General features: G+C 40.6%; 1 protein-coding gene across 1 annotated transcript; it reads left to right on the top strand.

Moving 5' to 3' along the window:
- Window positions 1-1,517: 1,517 nt before the first annotated feature.
- On the top strand, window positions 1,518-19,876 carry LOC148045568 (formimidoyltransferase-cyclodeaminase-like). The gene is made up of 14 exons (XM_087716625.1): window positions 1,518-1,573; window positions 2,640-2,823; window positions 3,886-4,014; window positions 4,866-4,954; window positions 6,495-6,674; window positions 6,836-6,973; window positions 12,097-12,228; window positions 13,011-13,072; window positions 13,920-14,049; window positions 16,130-16,291; window positions 16,547-16,590; window positions 17,632-17,770; window positions 17,942-18,037; window positions 19,323-19,876. Exons 1-14 carry the CDS (start codon window positions 1,520-1,522, stop codon window positions 19,407-19,409), a joined length of 1,626 nt encoding a protein of 541 aa, XP_087572751.1. The 5' UTR covers window positions 1,518-1,519; the 3' UTR covers window positions 19,410-19,876.
- Window positions 19,877-20,116: the final 240 nt, after the last annotated feature.

Below are 20,116 nucleotides of genomic sequence, written 5' to 3'. Positions count from 1 at the left end.
AAAAGGAGGCAGGAAATATCCTATCATTAGCAATCTCACAAAGAACGGGCAGAGAGAAGGGTAAACATCAAGATCTGTGACCCCATTTCATCAGATGCATATATTTCTAAAGCGATTATGAAAGAATTGTCCTTCTGGGTTTGGCTCCAAGTGGGGAAAAAAAGACACTGGAGACATGGAGGCTGCTTGGAAAGATGGTTTATTGGTGGACAGGACCACATGGCTTGAGTCCTGAACAGAAAAGGTGATCACATGCTTCACTATTGGTGGAGAAAAGAGAAGGGCCGGCTGAGATGCTGAGTTCCTGGTTTTATGCCCTCTCGGCCTTTGATCTTGAGCTTGTATTCTGATTGGTTGTCAGACTCCCATGGAGCCATGCAGGGGCAACTCTCTAGGCTGCGTTTTGAATCCAGGTTTGGTTGAGTTCTCAGATGCCATGTGGGGAGTTGGGTAAAGGGCCAATATTATCATGCCTTAATCCCATCCCCTGGAGCTGAAGGGGAGAACTCTTTATTATGTAAAGGGACTGGCTTGGCCTTCTTAATCGCCCACAAAGTGGGTGGGGGCAGGAAGCTACAGGGAGCTATTCTCTCTTAAAACATGTTTCTTCCTTTTCACATCCAGGGAACTATAATATTCTGCCTTTTCAATATTTCCTAGGATATTTCATTTTTCTGGGAGAGGGTTGGGTGATAACTTCCAATAGCGAGTTGCTAACAATTCTACTGTTACTTGTTTGTCACTTTTTTGTCTTGTATTTTTTCTCTTGTGTTATTACTGTTTTTTATTTATGGATTATTATGTGCACTGTCTAGAATTGCTAAGGTAACAGAGGCAATTTAGAGATTAAATAAATAAATGTAAATAAACAGGGCTTACAGAGGAAATTCCTGCTTCTTTACTTACATTTCAAACCTTGTGGTCAGAAAATTGTGAGGTGCTAAAGAGTCAGTGCAATTATAGTTACATTTCCAATAAAACATAGGAAGATTCTAAATGGATAGAAGACAACATTTTAAAAAGTGTGTTGTAATAGATATACTTTGATAGACTGATTTAAACAAGGCCTAATTGAATAGTATTGTAGTGCATTGCCTCTAAAATTAGTACAAGAAAAATATATTCTATTCATAACTTTGATGGGGATAAAGATCCTTTTGGTCAAGCAGAAAAAATAAAAATTCTATTTATCTCCATTCAATTTTTTACAGAGCAGCATGAATGTATATTTTCAACAATACTCTGCTTTTAAATGCAGCTGCAGCTGCTGAACCACAACATTGATGAACAGGGCTAGGGCTAATTTTTTTTTTTTAAAAAAAGGTCAGTCCAAAGTGCTAACAAAATTCTTTGTAGCTGGTGTACCTTGGTTAATGAGAAACAATGAGGATTGAGAAATCCCGTTAGATACAAGCTATAAAGACTCAGATTCTACTTTACTTTCACTTTAAAGCAAAAAAAGCAGAGGAAAAATACATCCAGGATTCTCTAAAACAAGGATAAGCTACCCACTAGAATAATGTCAAAGTTAGTGGAATGTGTTCCCAATTTTTCTGAAGGAAACAATAAAAAGGTAAGTTCTACATAATTTTCTTTCTAAGGAAACCTGTTGCGTTGCTGTGTAAAGCACTAAACAATTATGAAATTCATTTTTATAAGAGACTTTTATAATCCTGAGCTTTTTGAATTAAACTATAAAGTGTAAGAAAAATGATCTTGACAGAGTTATAGAGGAAGGCAAAAGACAGTGAAGCATTTTAAATATCCAAAATAACCAGATAACATTTGAAAGTGACTCAGCAGACACCTTCCTAATTCAATGAATTCTAAGAAGGAGGCTGCAACACAACACACTCACACTTCCAAGATTTTATTACTACAATCAATCACAATAAAATGTAGTTCGGATCTTCCTGTGAAGTTGATTTCCTGGTCTGGTTCATCTAGCAGAGCTGACAGAAGCATACCTATCATCTCTATACAATCAAATACTCTTGGAAATGTTTTACAAGTCACCGAAAATAGGCCTTTTACATCTATGGACACAGATATCTGTGCAACAAGATTTTAAATTACCATATGTTAATAACTTGCATATACTAACTGCTAGTAAACTAGCAAGTGAGTGAGGGATAACTGCTGGTAGTAAGTAAAGGCTAATTGCTTGTAAACTGCCAAGAAAACGGACTTTGGGAGGTGTGAAGCATCCTCTTCCTACAAAGTAACTATGAAAAAGACCATGAGGTGAGATTATAGTTTTGTTTTTTATGTGGCATAAATATTTATTTTATTTTTCAACAGAACACAAAAACAGAAACCATGGAAGAGATACTAAACTAGGCAATCAGTGTTCTGCATAAGAAGCAGTTTCATTCACTAGATTAAGAACTGTTGTCTTTTGTAAGAGTTCCTCAACTTGATTAATTTACTCTTGAATGGAGTCCTAATCAGGGGATTCTACTATAATTGTTTGAAGTAATAGGGGAAAGTTCATTCCTAAATTCTTCGGGGCAAAACGAATTAGACTAATTGTAAGAACATGGAGTTTCTAGTTCCCAATTAAGGCAAGTGATTGGAGTTTACTGAGGTATATCAACATGTGCTTCCTTTCCAAGCTCTCTGTCTCTTCTCTGCTACAGGTGATAGATGAGATTAGCAAGGCCATCTCTCAAACAAAGGGTTGCCGCCTCTTGGATGTGGATGCAGGCCCTTCCACTAATCGGACTGTTTACACCTTTGTTGGAAATCCAGAGGATGTTGTCCTGGGTGCACTGAATGCAGCTAAAATTGCTTTTCAGCTTATTGACATGGCAAAACATAAAGGTAATCAGAGGAGACAAATTATGAGAGTCAATGTAGGAGCAAAAGGTTCTGTGATATAGGGCTGCAGCCTATGTTTAGTGTTGCAACAACTCTGATCAGATGTTTCAGTATGAAAGTTCTCTGGGTCCTGACCTTTTAGACAATGCCATATGGGGGACCAGTGATCAAACCTTTGGAGCCCAATCTCAAATCCACTGCTCATACAGGAATCTTGAATAGCCTTGATGAATCCCATGAAAATATTGTAAAACTAAAATTATACAGATTGCTACTTGGAGGCTTTGTAATACGATAAATATAAGATTACCCAAGCAAACAATTCCATCCTCCTTTATACAATGTGTTTTTATATTTTTGGGAAGATTGGAAAGTGCCACACTTACAAATATTGACCAAAAGATGGATTTACAGGTGTAAAGGGCATTTGGATTTGTGTGATTAGACAATGAGACTGACCACCTCTGCTTGGCATATGAATATGACAGACACCAATGCATAAATATAGAAATTTATATCATCTTCAATTTGGCCAAATCTTGCCTCAAAGGGGCTCTGTTAAATTTCAGAAGAAAGATATCCATACTTTGCTTCTTTCAGTAAGACTGTACGGCCCTGAATTTGTGACATGCTACGTGTTGCCTAGAACCAATGTTTCTGAAAGCAAAACACAAACATTAATTAGTTATTTTCCCCACACCTGGCAGTGATCCTCAATGTTAACTTAGTCCTTTGGTAGAGTTCAGGGGTCCCGAACCCCTGGTCTGTGGCCTGTTAGGAACCGGGCCATGCAAGTGGTGAGCAAGCAAGTGAAGCTTCATTTGTGCATGTGCGGGATCTAAATTACGTGCAAAACTACCAATACCCCGGTCCATGGATAAGTTGTCTTCCATGAAACCGGTCCCTGGTTCTAGAAAGGTTGGGGACCACTAGTATAGTTTATTCAATATTTCCCAACAAATGAAAACAAAACATACTGTATATTTAATCTGTTTTATGACTACTTATTCCTGATATCCTTTCTGATTTTGTTATACATTTTTAATTTTTGGCTTTTGTATACAGGTGAACATCCCCGAATGGGAGCACTGGATGTTTGCCCATTTATTCCTGTGAGGAATGTTACCATGGAAGAGTGCATTTGTTCTGCTAATCTCTTTGGAAAATGCTTAGCAGATGAACTGCATGTGCCTGGTGAGTCTGTCATGGAAAAATAAGCTGGGTCCGAAAGACTGCAGTGACTAATCAATTTCAGTTTAAAATTCTGTTTGACCATTCACAGAAAGGAGCCTTTGTTCTAGTCCCAAAGAAGATCTGTGATCTTCTTGCTCAGTGACAACATGCCTACCAAATTTGAGTAAAGGTCTTGATACATTCTATGCAGACCTGTTGAGGAAGTCTCTTACTCTGCTGCGATAAAGTTCTGAACAGACTGTTAAATATTATTTCCTTTTCCTATATGAGCAATAATTTAGTGCTCAGTTTTATTCTGAAGCTGTCAGTATTCCAATGCTGGAGAACACTAAGTGTGAAGCCAGAAGATGGCGCTAGAGTTCTACTACTACATCCATTATAGGCAAGCACTGGGCAATCAACCAAAGAAGGACATTCCAATTCATCCCCCCCCCCACTTCATTTCAGTTCACCAATTCCGTTTCAGTGAAGCAATCCTGTTTTCCCATAGGTAAAATTATTTTAATTTTCATCTCTAAATCTTCTCCAGGCAAGGCCTAGCAGATGGAACCCCTGACTTTTTTTTTTTAGCTTTGCTCTAAATTATGATATGGGGTTGTGGATAGAAGCCCAGGAAAAGCAAATGGCAGGTATAAAAATGATAAAAAAGGAATAGGCTCCTGAGAGAAAAGAAGGCCCTCAATATCTCAACTGGGCTATCAAAGCCTAAAACTAACACTAATTATGCAGCACAGGTTTGTACAGCTACTAGGCTTCCTATCCATTCTTTTGATGTACCATTAATTTCTTGCAAACCGGGCTCTTTAGATTTCAAAATGATAACCGTCAGTGAATTTAGCCTTTATTTGCAGTGTACCTATATGGTGAAGCAGCTCTGAATGAGAGCAGAAGATCTTTGCCTGCTCTCCGAGCAGGGGAATATGAAGCCCTGCCTGAGAAAGTAAGATAACAATAGTATTTTTAACATTAGCTATACCAGGGGTGTCAAATTTGATTTCATTGAGGGCCGCATCAGGGTTGTGGTTGACCTTGGGGGGCTGGGGGGCATGGCTGGGGTGGGCTGGTCATTCATGTTGGGGGGAGCCTGTGGGGGCCCTGCTGGGGGGGATACATTGTCTCTAGCGGAGGAAGGCAAGACCAGGGCGAGTGCTAAACCCTTGTCCATCAGAGGAGCCTTGAGGTCCCGCTCAGGCCATATGGAGGACCCCTGGATGGCGGCACCTGCCCAGAGCCGTGGCCATTGGAGGGCAAGTGCCCATCCTTGCCCACAAACGCCCATGGCACAGGGACCCCACAGCCCAGCCCAACCCTACTTCCCCAAGGGGGTGCCTGGCTACACTTACCTCCTCCTCAAGGCTGCCGCTGCTACTGTGCTTGCTCTCCTTGTCCAGGTTGGTCATGGTTTGTGCAGGAGGGTAAAATGTGTGGGTCAGAGGGAGGCCCATTGCCTCTCCTTGCAAGGAGACCCAGCTTTGTAACCAAAGCATCTTCATCTATAGGATGGGAGACCACCAAGAAAGGAGGGGGCAGGGGAATGGCGAAAGAGCAACAGGGCTACTGGTGGCAAAGTGCTAAGGAAGGACTTCCCTCAGACTGTCCCTCCCTCTCATAATCTCCTCCCTTCCTCTCTCCCTCCCTCCTTCCTTTCCTTCTCATTCCCATCTTCCTTCCCTCCTTCCTTCTTTCCCTTTCCTCCTTCCCCTCTTCCCCCTCCTCTTTCCTTCTCCTCCTCTTCCCCCACCCTTACTCCTCCTATCCCTACCCTTTTCCCTCCCTTCTTTATTTCCTCCATCCCTTGCTTTTCCCCTTTTCTTCTTTTTAATTCCCTCTTCATTCTCCTTGAAGATTTTTTAAAATAGAAATATATCAATATTTTCAGACACCCCTTTAACATTCCTACAATAAACATAGTTCACTTTACATTATATTTCCATTATTTCCAATTTTAGCCGTATTACTTTTCTTCTCATATTTTCCAATTTCTAGTTTTTAACATATACAAATAATATAATTTTCCCTTCGCTTTAAAAATAAATTTATTCTTTCTTTTCCATCTGTTTTCCATTAACAATATCAGTCTTCAAATTTCAAATTTTATATAATCAACATAATTATTTAATAGCTTTAAAATTATTAATATAATTCCCATATATTTTAGTTAAAATATATTTTACCTTATTTTTGATATTCCTTTCTACTGGGTCATATCATTCCACTATTCTCCTCTTTCTAAGTTTTTTTTGTTCTTTTTCTTTTTTTTTATGTGTCTTATATCTTTTCTTCTGTATCTTCCCTCTCACTCTTCGAAGATTATTGATGCAATATATTGTTGTCATCCATAGAACAATTGTCTTTTCTGATTTTGAAATCACTTCAATGTCAAATCATTCCATAGAATGTTATTCCCCAACAAATTATAAAATTTGGCAAAGAGCATGTTCATAGTATTAAAGTAAAAACATTCTTTACTTCCTCTCAAGCTAAAAAAGGCAGAATGGAGTCCTGATTTTGGTCCTGCAACCTTTGTTCCAAGATGGGGAGCCACTGTAACAGGAGCACGAAAATTCCTCATTGCATACAACATCAACTTGCTGTGTACAAAGGAACTAGCACATCGGATCGCACTTAACATTCGGGAGCAGGGCCGTAGTAAGAACCAGGTACTCTAGGGAAGGTTGGCTTGTAGATCTTCCTATTCTGCACTCCAATAAAGTCTCAAAACAAGGCAAGGCAGTCATCAGATTTGGTCAACAAATTGGAATCTAGTACAAAAGGCTGAACTTGTTTGCTTTTCAGAGTCTTCTCTGTTTCTCACTTACAGCCTGGGCGGTTAAAACAGGTGCAAGGCATAGGATGGTATTTGGATGAGGAAAACATTGCTCAAGTCTCTACAAATCTGTTGGATTTTGAAACCACTCCTCTTCATGTGGTCTATGAAGAAGTTTGCAAGGATGCCAAGGTGAGTGGCACAAAGATGAACAATTAAATGGACCTGAGATTGGGGTGAAGTGGAGCAAAATGCACTGGGCTTGGGGCTTCCTCTCTGAAATTCCCCCTGAAGCTCTTTTATTCATTTCTACATAACTGCCAACCTTTCAAGGTAATCCAGAGCAGGAAACCAAAATCATGGATAGTAATACTATTTTTTATTGTGAGGTTACCACAACAAAATTTGGCTAGTTTGAAAGCACTTATCCCTCCCCCCAATTAAGTTTATTTAAGGAAATTCAAAATTACAATAGATATCAAAAAAATTGCATACAATCCTGCTTCAAAGTTAGGACCATTGCAATGCCACTGCAATTATTTGCCCTTACAACTGACCACAGAGATGTTACAATGTTTCCCACCTCCCCCACCCCCATGACTTTGCAGTGCTTAGGCCTCCTCCCTACATGCCCATAGCACTTACCTTTTGAAGTTCTCTGCTGGACCTGATGTTGGGGAAGGAGGGCAGAACATGTAGCCCTGGGCTGTGTGGATGTGACAGCCATTTTATCCTACTTTCTTGTGGGACGAAATGGTGATCACCAGACAAATTGTTATCAGGGTTCCAAGTAACGGCCCATATGAAATAAAAACTCCAAGGCAGGGCTCCTCAAGTATAATTTATTAGGCATGTCATATTGGCACAGCTGGTGAAAACCTGACTCTGAAGTTCCCCAGGTTTTCTCCACCCAGTTCAAATCCAAAGTTCTCCCCCCCCCCATCACTCATAACCATCACATGCCCCAATCAGTCGCTCTCTCCATCCCAAATGCCTCCCATCCATGTCCCTCCAAGTGCTGGTGAGAGTGTCCTTGGTTCCCAGAAGAATAATGTTACTTTGGCTACGTATTCCCCCAGGTATCTCTACTCCTGTCAGACATGCCTCCTTCAATATCCAAGAAAGAAAAACCTCAACTCCATGTTAATAGAGATAAAGTACATTTGTAGATATGAAGTGAAAGCAGCTAAAAGGAAAGCAAGATCTGAGCCAGAAAGGCAGGAACATATACATATCAAACGTTTACCCAGCACCCTCCTCCCAATTCCCCAACCCAGTGTCCAATCTGCAACTCCCTAAGGTGTCATGTGAGGTGCATCTTCAAACAGCCTCATCAAGTTGGTATGTGAGATGGTTGGCCTTGACCAAGTCCAAACATCAGCCACCAGCATGCGCAGAAGATGGTGAGAACAAGACTCTTCCAGTACAATATTATTCCCTTCCCCAATACCATGCCCCCCCCCCGGTTCCTATGGCAGCCGATAGTAAGCAAGCGTACCAAAGCAATCATAAGCAAGTAACCAAAACAGAGGCTGATACAGCTATTATAAAATCAAGGCTTATCAGGATACCTGATGTAGAACTTCTGTAAAAGTCTGGGAGCTCTAACATGAGATTTGTCAACTCATTCAACCTGGGAAGGTGGAAAATGTTTCCAGGAGACCAAATACTGAATGCGACCCCTATGTTTTCTGTAGTCCAAGATTTTTTTAACTCCAAAATGTTGCTCTCCCTCAGTAAGAAGAGGGACCAGAGGTGAAGGTTGAGGCGGACAAAAGGAAGGAGTATGCTCTGGTTTCAACAGGTTCACATGAAACACAGGATAAATTCTGCTAAGGTTTTTTGGCAGGTCCAACTTCACCGATACCGGATTTATGATTTTTAGAATGGGGAACAGACCTACGTACTTCGACCCCAACTTCTTCGACTTTTGGGTGGTTTGCAAAAACTTGGTGGACAAAATCACTCTATCCCCAATTTGGTACTCTTTCGGCTTAACCCTTCTCTTATCCGCTTGTCGTTTGTGAGCCTGGTGCACCTCATCTAACGTTTTGCTGGTCATGGGCCAAAACTGCCAAAGTTGATAACTCCATTCAGACAAGGACAAAATTTGCAGTTTCTCCTGAGGCAATTCAGGAATTGGCACAAAGTCCTGACGAAACACAACTTTTAAAGGGGTCATGCCAGTACTGCTGTGTACCGAATTATTGTACGGCACCACTCCTTGAGGTAACAGTTCAGCCCAATTATCCTGTTGATAATTGATGAAACATTGGAGGTACTGCTCCAAAACCGAGTTAGTCCATTCACAAGCCCCATTAGTCTGAGGATCATGAGTGGAGCTTAGCCCCTGGGTGGAGCCAATCAATTTCAGGAACTCTTTGCAAAAGAGGGAGCTGAATTGGACTCCCTGTCTGAAATAATGCATTTGGGCACTCCATGCAACCTATATACATGTGAAATAAACAATTTAGCCAACAACTTCGCTGATGGGATCTTGGAACACGGCACAAAATGAACCTGTTTGGAAAACAGATTGGTGATAACCCAAATAACGGTATTCCCCAGATTTTCTGGTAACTTGACAATAAAGTCCATTGATATCTCTTTCCATGGGGCCCCAGGACGGGCAACACTTTGGAGAAGACCCTGGGGCTTTCCCGGTGGTCACCTATAAAGATATAATAGACAAAGAAGGGAGATTAAGATCGAGGCAAGAGCTAAAAGAGCAAGGGATAGAATTGGAATGGTGGTCCTATCTTCAAATCCAATCATGTTACTCGAAAGATATGAAAGAGTGGGGCATTAATAGAGAGCTGATGGCAATAGATAAGATCCTTTTGGGGACAAACAATAAATTGATAAAGAAGATTTACAAATTTTTATTGGAATATAAGATGGAAGAAGAGCAGGTTAAGGAGACAATGGTAGCATAGTGATAAACATTGGCTATAATATACATCTGGAAAAATGGCAAGAACTATGGGAAAGGAATAGGAAAATAACATTGTTAATTCCGTATAAAGAAAACTTATATACAATATTTTATAGGTGGCATCTCCCACCTGTGAAAAGTTGGTCCTTATTTGCAGCTGATACCAAAATGTCATCAAAATAGGGGATGACTCCTGGTATCCCCTGCAAAAGCCATTCCATGACACTTTGGAACAGTCCAGGGGCAATACTAATGCTGAATTGTAGTTGGGTGCATTTAAAGGCACCCCTATGCGTCACAATGGTTTGGGCCTCCACTGTGGCACCATCTACAGGCAACTGCTGGTATGCCTGCACCATATCTAATTTAGCGAACACCTTTCCTGGGCCAAGGGAATGTAATAGGTGCTATACAATGGGCACAGGATAAGCGCTTTGTTGTAAAGGTTTATTTATTGTGCACTTGTAGTCTGCACAGATGCAGGCAGACCCATTAAGCTTGATCGGGGTCACTATAGGGGTCTCCCAGCAGTCGTGATCGACCAGCTCTAGAATTCCCTGGCCAATTAATTGGTCCAATTCAAGATCAATTTTGGGACAGAGAGTGAAAGGAACTCTCCTGGGCTTTAGCCTAATAGGGGCTACGTTGGGGTCCAAATTAAAAGAGATTCAAGTTCCCACATACTTACCTAGACCGGTGCCTAAGATGTCCTCGAACTCCTTAAGGAACTCTTCCGTGTTGTCGTCATGAACTGTGTTGATTCCTGTCACCCCCAGGCCCAGGGATTCGAACCAGTCTAAGCCTAGAAGGCTCTGCAGGGCTCCACCCACCACCGTCACAGGAAGCAATCCATCGAAGGACTTGAATTGCACTTGGAAAGTGCCTTGGCCCAGAACTGGGATTCGGTTCCCCTGGTAGTCGCTCAGGCATAGATCTGGAACCCTCAGCTTGTGCCTCCTCAAGTTGGGGACAGCCTTCTTTAGCGTAGCCCAGGACATGATGGTCAGTGATGACCCGGTGTCAATCTCCATAGAGCATGGAGATTCTCAAGGGGGATGGTGACTCTCAGCTTTTTGTTCCGCGGGGTGCTTGCTTGACCAATGGTGGTCTGAAAGGTTGTGTAGGTTTCTGCCCCAGGCTGCTTTGGCTATGGCTGCCATAAGCCTTGTCTTGGCGGTCTTGGGCATGCAGGTTGGCCCTTCGGTTGCTTGGGTGCTGCAGGGAATTCACTTTTGCAGACCCTGGTGATGTGCCCCTTTGTTCGCAGCGCTGGCAGATGACATCCTGGAAATGGCAGGCAGATTGCTGGTGGTTGCCTCCACAGCCGACGCAAGGAGCAAAATGTGTTTCAAATTTCTGTGCCAAATCTGTACAGTCAGTGCAGATGCGGTAGATTTCATCCTTGCTATCTGAGGCCTCTGGCTCTGTAGTCTCACGATGCACTTCCGCAGTTTTGTGCACAGTCTTAGGGCTGCTCTGCCCTTGCAGCTTTTCCGTCAACTTGGTCAAAGATTCGGTAGCCCTGGCTTTGTCCAGGGCAATTTGTAGAGTGAGGTTTGTCTTGGCGAGCAACCTCCTCTATAAACTAATGTCCGAACATCACAAATGATTCTGTCCAGCAATAGTTCATCTAAGTCCCTGAATTCACAGTAGGCTGCAGCCTTCCGAAGTTGATCATTTTTCCTTCTTTCTGGTTGTGGAGATTGAATTCATGCCTCCGCACGTATTTAGATGGTTTGGGAGTGTAGTGTGTCCACAGCATCTGTTGTACGACCAACCAAGTGACTGACTATATTGGTGTTGGTTCAGACAAGTCTTTGGTGGTCTCGAATACGTCTGGTCCCCAGTAGCTCAGGAACATTGCTTTTTTTCGGACTTCGGACAGGCCTAAAAGGTTGTTGGCTTCGAGGAAGCATTTGAACCTCATCATATACGAGTCCCAGTGCTCAGTGGCTGGGTCATACAGAGCTGGTAGGGCGTGCGTAGTCATCTTGTCTTTCAAGCGGATTTGAATTTGCCGCTTTAAGATGGCTGCTTGATGCCATGCTTTGCTCCGGTCTGGATTGACTTGCTGGATTGTATTTGCTCTTTTTGGTGCCTAGTTGCCTTCCAATCCCACCTTCATCACCAGTGTTAGATAGGGTGAATGGATGAGGCAGACTCAGGCTTCAGCAACAAACAGCTCTTTATTAAGTGACAACTATGTACAATCCAGCAAAGACTCTGTCTGGCGGTAACCCTTTTATACTCTTTTATATTTTATCGACCAATCACATTCAAGTATTGTTCCCGCCGGAACAGAGGACTTGAGTGGAAACTACCATACTGTCTGTAAGTATGTAACAGTAACGATCTATAAAATATCTGGTTTTATTTCTAGGATCTCAATCTGCCAGTAGTAGGATCTCAGCTAGTGGGACTGATTCCTAAAAAGGCCATGTTAGATGCAGCAGAATTTTATATCAAGAAAGAAAATCTCTTCATCCTTGAGGAGGAACATAAAATTAGACTGGTAACTTTTGATATCCATTTATATCTTGGTTTTATATAACAGAAAAGTTTTTAAAAACCTCATGTGTCCTATAAAATGCATTAAGTTGGATGTTCATTACCTTTTCAAAAATAATTCAAACTGCAGTGTATGGTTTTCCTTTCATTTCTCATGACAGATATTTCTAAGTTCTTAGTTTGAAGATAGTTTTTTATTCCTTTGTTATCACCTAACATACCTTTCTAGAGAATGGGATCCTGCACTGCGGTAAATCACAATGTGGGTTGTTTAGTTTTATCATGTTGTGTAAATCTAATCAACTCTGATTTATCTAGTATGGGTATCGGCAACCCAGAGCTCCGGAGCCACATGTGGCTTTTTGACCCCTCTCCTGCAGCTCCCTGCTGACCCGGTTGTGTGCCGTGCTCTCCACCCTGAGACATTGGCCGAACCCGGCCAGGGCCGAACACAACCTCGCTAACATGAAGCCTGGCAAGGTGGGAATGGGATCTGGGAGGAAGGTATACCAGAAAGGGGGCAGGTCCACAGCTGAGGAGTGAACACAAGCTGCTGCGGCGGCTTCCCTGAAAATGACCCTCCTCCTTCTCACGCAAGGCGTGATTGCGCATGCAGCGAACCAGCAGTAATGCCGGCAGCAGCCCACCCCTGTATTGTTCAAGTATCTGTCCTGATGGTGGTTTACTCAGTGCAATGTAAACTTAAAAATAAGGAACAGAAGACCTTCATTTGTTTCAAATGCCAATTTCTATTTAATAATATGAATTTGTATCTTTGAATCTCAGGTAATTAATCGATTAGGCTTGGATTCTTTGACTCCATTCAGTCCTAAGGAGCGCATAATTGAGTATGGATATTTTCATTTTCTCACAGATGTATGGTGATAGTGTATGTCTGAAGACTTTGGCTGGATGGGTGATATATGGATTACTAATATATTGAAGTCATATTATGTGTCCTTAGCATGTTTTTTATCCATTTATATTGAATATAGATAGGTCTTAACCTATGGAGCCGCAGATAAAAGTGCAATTTGCAGAAACAAACATTGTCTTTAGTTCTTAACTTTTTCAGAAATCAAGTTGCCGAAAAGCATTTTGTGTATCTTAAGCACAAATTTAAAGATGCAAATCATTTCATTTCCAGTTTATCATTATGCAAATGTGTTGCACCTGTTTAAGATTTAATTAAATAATTACCAGTACTTAATTTAATTAGTACTATTTAATTCACATAATACTATGATCCCAAGAGATCTGCTTTTGCTTGGGAAACTCAAAACCATATTCCAAGTGAGCAATTTTTAAAAACATTTTTCTGGCTCAAATAACGTCTTGTTACTTTGGATCATTTCCTCATCCAAAAGTCTGTATTCCTATATTCGGCAGAGAGATGTATGAGTACACTCCTTTCTTGACTTCACTTTGTTTTTAAGCAGCATTTTATAGTACCAACAGAAGAGAATATTTGTACATCAGGGTTGAACTGTGGGATCCGTGGTGTTCTTTAACTTAGTGGTTTTCTTGCAGTCATTTCTTTGCCAGACTAGGTGCATCGATGATGTTACCTAGTCTGATAATGAAATATCTGCAAGAAAACCCCCAAACTCAGAGAACACCAAGGACCACATAGCATTTTATACTTTGTGATTTAAAAAGTGATTTTTTTTTCCAAATGCTTTTTCCCTTCGGAAGGGACATGGTGGAGGATGACAGAGAAAAAGACTGTCTGGTGTCTTTGTCTCTTCACACCTTTGTGCAGAAAGTTGGTGCAAGATCAGCTGCTCCTGGAGGAGGATCAGTATCAGCAGCAATATCATCTCTGGTATGTAGCTACTTCAATACCCCATTTTAAAACTATTATCCTAAATAGTGATTCCACACAGGACTTCTCCTGTAATGCTGATATACAGTAATGCTGAGCTCAGCCAGCAAGATTTAAAATTTGAAAATAAATTGTTCTCAGCCAATGCAGACTCCAAACTTTTCCTGTTTTTGATAATATCTGGACTTACTTATTCTGTATTTTTGGTTGAATGTAGGTAAAAGGTTCCTTCTTGATCTGCCAGCCAAATGACATTAAAATCAGCACCTGATGAATTTTTTTCCTCAGGAAGAGTATGAACCATAGATACACACATTTCAGAAATTAATTCAATCAATTATACTGTAATTATGTTTATGCTCTTCCTTCAGCTTTTCTTTACTCTACAGATCTGTGAAGGTAATAATAAAGTTACTTCTTCATCATCATTTTAACTGTGAACTGTTGTTAAATGCTGCAGTCGCTAAATGAGAACTACAGGTAGTTCAAAATAATACGGATATCCAAAAATATTAATTAATGTCTCAAAATCAGATTGTTATGTGCAATGACTTCTTTCCAGGACATCACTACATCACAGTTTTAGGACATTATGTTTTAATTGTTATTTTTCAACTGTACATTCATTTCTTTTCCATACAAAGCTATGAGGTTCAGTAAATCTCATATATATGATAAGCTGTAAATTTAAAATTTACTGAAATATGTCAAATGGGGAGAATTTCAATTCCAATTTACAACAATGTCAAGAAAATTTTATTTGGAGTAGAATAAAACTTTGTATAATTTTCAAAAAAGAAATGTGGCCTTGCTCTTCCAAATTTTAAACTGTATTCTAGAACAAGCTGGTTGACAGCAGAATGTTACTATTGGAAGGAACTGGGATCCATACGGTAGAGGATAGGGGTGAGTTCTGGCCAGCGTTACTGCCAGTTTGCTTGTGCATGCACTTTGCGTGTGCGCATGCATGCACAATTCAACAGAAATTGTTCTGCGCATTTGCAGAACTAAAAAAAAGATGGTGGTGGCAACAGTTTGGAGACGTGTCCAGCCTGGGTTGCTGCCAGATCTGCGATCCAGGCCAGCATACCACTACCAGTTGTACGGGTAGTGGAACGAACCAGGAAGAACCGGTAGGAACCCACCTCTGGTACAGGGAAACAAAAGAGGAACACAACCTGAAAAGCAAATTATAAAATAAAGCTTGACAAAAATGCAGAACTCTTCACAGAAAATAATGCCCAATAAATTTACCATTAGCCTTTTGTGAGAATACTTTTCATGTTGAAGAAAACTATAATTGCATGTGCAAACATGGAATAGACTAAAGACAAAGGAAGAATTTGATGTACTTACGAATTGCTGGAAGAATAAAATCTGACCTCAGAAATGATAGACATTAAGAAAATGAAAGAATTTGAAATCCTTATTGAAAATGAAGATCACCTACCGTATATACAGTATAACCTAATTAGTTCTGATACGGGGACAGAACAAATGAAAGCATTTATGTTAAATTGGATGCAAAACTTCAAAGACTTTGTCTCAATACAACAATGGGAAGTCTTATTGAAACAACTATGATTTGAGAGAAAATTGGTGTAAATTTTTTTACAGATGGTATACAACTCCGTCAATAATGGCCAAAGCAATCAAATTATGTGGTAATCAGTGCTGGAAATGCCACAAGACAGAAGAAAAAATCTGCCATATATGGTGGACATGCAAAGCTTTGGAAAGACACAACACCATTCAGCAAATGTCAGAATCAGGGGTGGGTTGAGGGTGCAAGAGGGTTCAGGGTTTGGGGAAGGTGCCCAGAGTGAACTAGTGTTAGATAAGGAGATCTCTCTCTCCCTCCCTCCCTCCCTCCCTCCCTCCTTCCCTCCCTCCCTCTCTCTCTCTCTTCCTCTCCTTTCCTTCTCCCTCTCCCCTGCAAGCAGTTTTTCTCCCCAGTATTTTGGTGTAACATAAAGTCCCTGCCACCTGGTGATTGGTGAAATTCGGAAAGTGTAGACATCTTACTTCCCCCCCTCCTGTGTGATAAAGACATTTCAGAACATCAGGTCTCTCCTTCTAGGGAGCAGCACTTGGTTGCATGGTGGGATTAATGACATATGGAAAGCGTCAATTTGAGGACCTGGACCCAATTATGAGGCAACTCGTACCCCCGTTTCATCAGGCCATGAATCAGCTAATTGCTATAGTAGACAGGGACTCCTTGGCATTCAGCAGCTACATGGTGAGTGAAGTGTTCATACTTTCAGCTACTCTGTATTTTGTGCATCTTGTATCTTTGGTTAGGAAGAATGTGGGATAGAGTTGGGTTGGTGTTTTTTTTTTGCTTTCTGCTTGATGAAGACTGTATTTTTGAGCAAAAGGTGGAATGCATATGAAAGGTAAGGTGAAAATAACTTTGGGAATCTATCTTAGAGCCTCACCCTCCATGCCTGTTCCCTAGAATAATAGTCTAAGAATGTGTTTGTGTTCTCTACAGGATGCTATGAAACTTCCTAAGCAGACCCATGAGGAGAAAGAGAGGTATTACTGGGCCTTTTGTTCACTTGAAACTACAGTACTTGCTATACAGTACTTTGGACTAATATTGTGATCTCCTGTGTTCTAGTCTGGGGCCTCAACCATTATACCAAACTGGCTCTCATGTCCCATGTAGGACTAGGCAAATTTTCTTAGCAAAGAAGAACTGATAGCTTAGCTTCATATGTTGCAAAGAAAATAGTAATATTCCTACTTTGCAAGATAAAGATGTTTTTAAACAATGAAGAGAAAAGAAGGAAAACCTTATGGAGCTGAGCAAGTGAGGAGCTTGCTTCACACGGGAGAAATAGTCACTGAAAGATGTAATGGCTGAATGGAGTTTCTTGACACAAGGATGTCTTAGACTACCGTTGCATTAATTGCACAATTATAAAAGAAAAGAAACCAAGTAGAAAATATAGCAGACGTTCAGCCCAGGAGGAGACAGTTGCATAGGACAATGACATGGAGCTGGAGCCAAGAGGCACAGGTGAGGTTCTCTAGCCAATCAAAACTGAGGCTGTTATTAGAATGGAATAGAGTGCTGGAGACCATCCGCTCTGAAGGACTTTAGAGCTTTGATTGGAAAACAGCCTTTTTGAAGTGAAGCTGGAGAAACGGCTGTGGACGTATTTCAATGGGCCGGGCGGAGAAAGAGGATGAAATCATTCATTTCTGCACCAAGAAAGTGGTGGGTGGCCTGCCCTGGTGGTAGCCAAGCAAAAAATATGCCCTGTTAAACTGGGGGTGGGAAGGGGCGGGGGAAGAGACTTCAGCTGACTGAACATCTTTGGCAGGTAGAGTGAACCTGGGTCTATTATTACATTACACTTTCCTTAGATGATGGGCAATCTCCCCTCCCTCTTTGTATTGAGTACATTTACATTTTAAAAAGAGTAAAATAACATGGTAAAAGTAGTCTGGTAATTCTTAATCAGTTTTTATTGCAAGATAGATGCTCTTATGGCTGCTTCTTTTGGGTTTCCTTGGGATGGGATTGTCCTCCTAGATATATTTCATTGTTTTCTTATTCCCTGTCTGCAGGCGTACAGCAGCCATGCAGCTCGGCCTGAAGAATGCTGTTGATGTTCCTTTCTCCTTGGCAGAAAAAGTTAACTCTTTATGGCCTTTTTTGAAAGAAATGGCACAGCATGGAAACATAGCCTGCAAATCAGATATCCAGGTATTTGTGCTGCCCGGTCTGAGGACAGAACTGATCTTCAGTTGTGCAACTAATTGTTTCATTGAGCTGAACTCTTGCCACAAATTGGTTGAAGCCATAGTTGACTGCATGAAGTTGGTAGGTTCCATTCCCCCTGGTCACCAGCATTTCTTCTCCTGTTACTGATTTTAGGTGGCAGCTAAAGCTTTAGAAGCAGGTGTCTTTGGGGCCTATTTCAATGTCATCACCAACTTGAAAGATATATCAGATGAAGATTTCACACAACAGGTAGGAATTGTTCACATTTGCTTAGAACTATGGACAATTTAGCATTAGTTTGTATCCTTAAAAAAGGCTGAAACAGCTCTTCAGCTATGTTAAGATTGGTTGAGATTATTTGAATGATTCTGTTTGGTGTGAGTTGGATTGGAGGGCTGGTGACTCCCTTGCTAAACTCTATTTTTTTTTACATTTTTCTCTAAGATAAGAGATACTTAACAGAAGGTGTGTCCCAGAAGGTTTAGATCAGGGATGTCAAACTCACCTCGTCATGGCGGCATCATGTTACATATTGTGACATTTCCCCCCTTCACTAAACCAGGTGTGGGTGTGGCCAGCGTGTGACACATCTGGCCCGTGGACTGTGAGTTTGACAGCCCTGACTTAGATGATGGCATTCTTTAAGTCAAGGGTTTCAGCCACAGTTTCACAGTTAAGGAAAGTCTAACAGACATTGTCCCCTCTCTCAATCTTAGTTTGAGTTCATGCCTTAGAACTTATCTTTAACTGTGCCTTACTTACTTCAAGTATGGTAGGGAATGAATGATGACCACAATGACTCAAGAAATTCACTAAATGTCCCCCCTCATGATCAAGACCTCACTTCCCTTAAAGCACTGTTTCTCTACTTTGGCAGCTTTAAGATGTGTGGACTTCAACTTCCACAATTCTTCAACCAGCATTCCTAGCTGAGGCACTCTGGGAGTTGAAGTCCACATATCTTAAAGTTGCCAAAATTGGGAAGTAGTGCCTTAGACTAGAGCTACTTGTCAGGGATTTGCCAATTTTAGCTGGTCTTTTGAGTCAAAATAGTTTTATAAGGAAAAGCTCCCACCTCACCTTGTTATTGTCTCATATCTCCTTCCTCATCCTCCCCCATTTTTTTCTGCCTTTTATTTTGCTTTATTGCTTCACGCTAATTGGCTACTCTTGAGATCTACATGCTGTGTTAAGTCACATTTTATGCACGGTAATCACTATGTAGCTGACCTACATTCCATTCTGAGAATCTGATCTCCTTTGTTTATTTTACTATACTTATGTATTGATATATTTATGCTATAGTTTTTGGAAAATCATATAGTATTACACAGTTAGAAATCAATCCAGGAAAAAATCCTTTCCTTACTGTATCTGGCAACTGAGTTGCAGCATCCTCACATAATGTGTCCAAATAGGATAATTTGAGCCTCACTGTGCAAAATACCACTTCTTCATGATTAATTCAGGACCAAAGTAAGTAATTCTTTGCCTCCCTCCCTCTCCCTCCCTCACTCCCCCCTCTCTCTTGCAGATGCACAAGAATATTTCTTACTTCTTGGAGGAAGCCCAAAAGAATACAACAGTTATCCTAGATCATCTGGACAAGCGGGCAACATGAAATATTGTATCTACAACCAATTTGTTTAAACATAAAATTCTTATCTATAGTACTGTTCAGCTACATTCAGACAGATTTGACACTTTTGAGAAAAAGAAAAAAAATATAACTTACTTTCTATCCTATACATGGATGAATTTTGTTACAAATTCAAAGGTTTTCTGGTGTAACTAAAAGGGACCTCCTTTTGCTGCCTGTTATCCCATCCTAATAATCATGATAGCAACATGAAGCAAGTTTTCAGTGACCCATCAATGTTCAAAAGTCTTGTGTAGAAAGCTTTAAATCTACAAAATATGAGCAATGTAGCATATCATTTCAGCTATCATGCCAAATATTAGATTGTTAGATTAAGCAAAGTTACTGAAAGGATAATCCTTTGGTTTATTATTTGAATGACAAATGTATCTTGAGTGGAATTTTGTAAAGTGGAAATAAATCATGTTGTCCTCAATAAACACTGGCTATGAGGAGGGTTTTTTGTGTCCTAATTCATGCATCAATGGTTAGATATATATACTGCTGTGGCATTATGATTATGGAAAGAGTTATTGCATTTATTCTTATTCTGATTACCTGGTCTCATGATACTTTCTCTTTTATATGTATATTCTTTCATAATTCTATAAAGAATTGCTTGTGCAGTAATATTTCAGCTGACTAATGTTACCTGACATTATTTGGAGGCCCTTGTTTCCCAAAAGTTG

Source organism: Thamnophis sirtalis, unplaced genomic scaffold (assembly GCF_051295495.1).
Source record: "Thamnophis sirtalis isolate CommonGarterSnake01/CBP01778 unplaced genomic scaffold, rThaSir2_p1.2 scaffold_5, whole genome shotgun sequence".
Classification (NCBI taxonomy): Eukaryota; Metazoa; Chordata; class Lepidosauria; order Squamata; family Natricidae; genus Thamnophis; species Thamnophis sirtalis.
The sequence above is the reverse complement of the archived record's forward strand: the minus strand, read 5'-3'. Positions and strand labels throughout refer to the sequence as shown.

What these genes read in the sequence shown, in the direction of transcription:
- LOC148045568 (XM_087716625.1), top strand. Translation starts at nt 1,520, where the DNA reads ATGTCAAAGTTAGTGGAATGTGTTCCCAATTTTTCTGAAGGAAACAAT. An exon ending in TGACATGGCAAAACATAAAG is followed by an intron (nt 2,824 to 3,885) that starts GTAATCAGAGGA and finishes TTTTGTATACAG; the next exon opens with GTGAACATCCCCGAATGGGA. An exon ending in CCTGCAAATCAGATATCCAG is followed by an intron (nt 17,771 to 17,941) that starts GTATTTGTGCTG and finishes TACTGATTTTAG; the next exon opens with GTGGCAGCTAAAGCTTTAGA.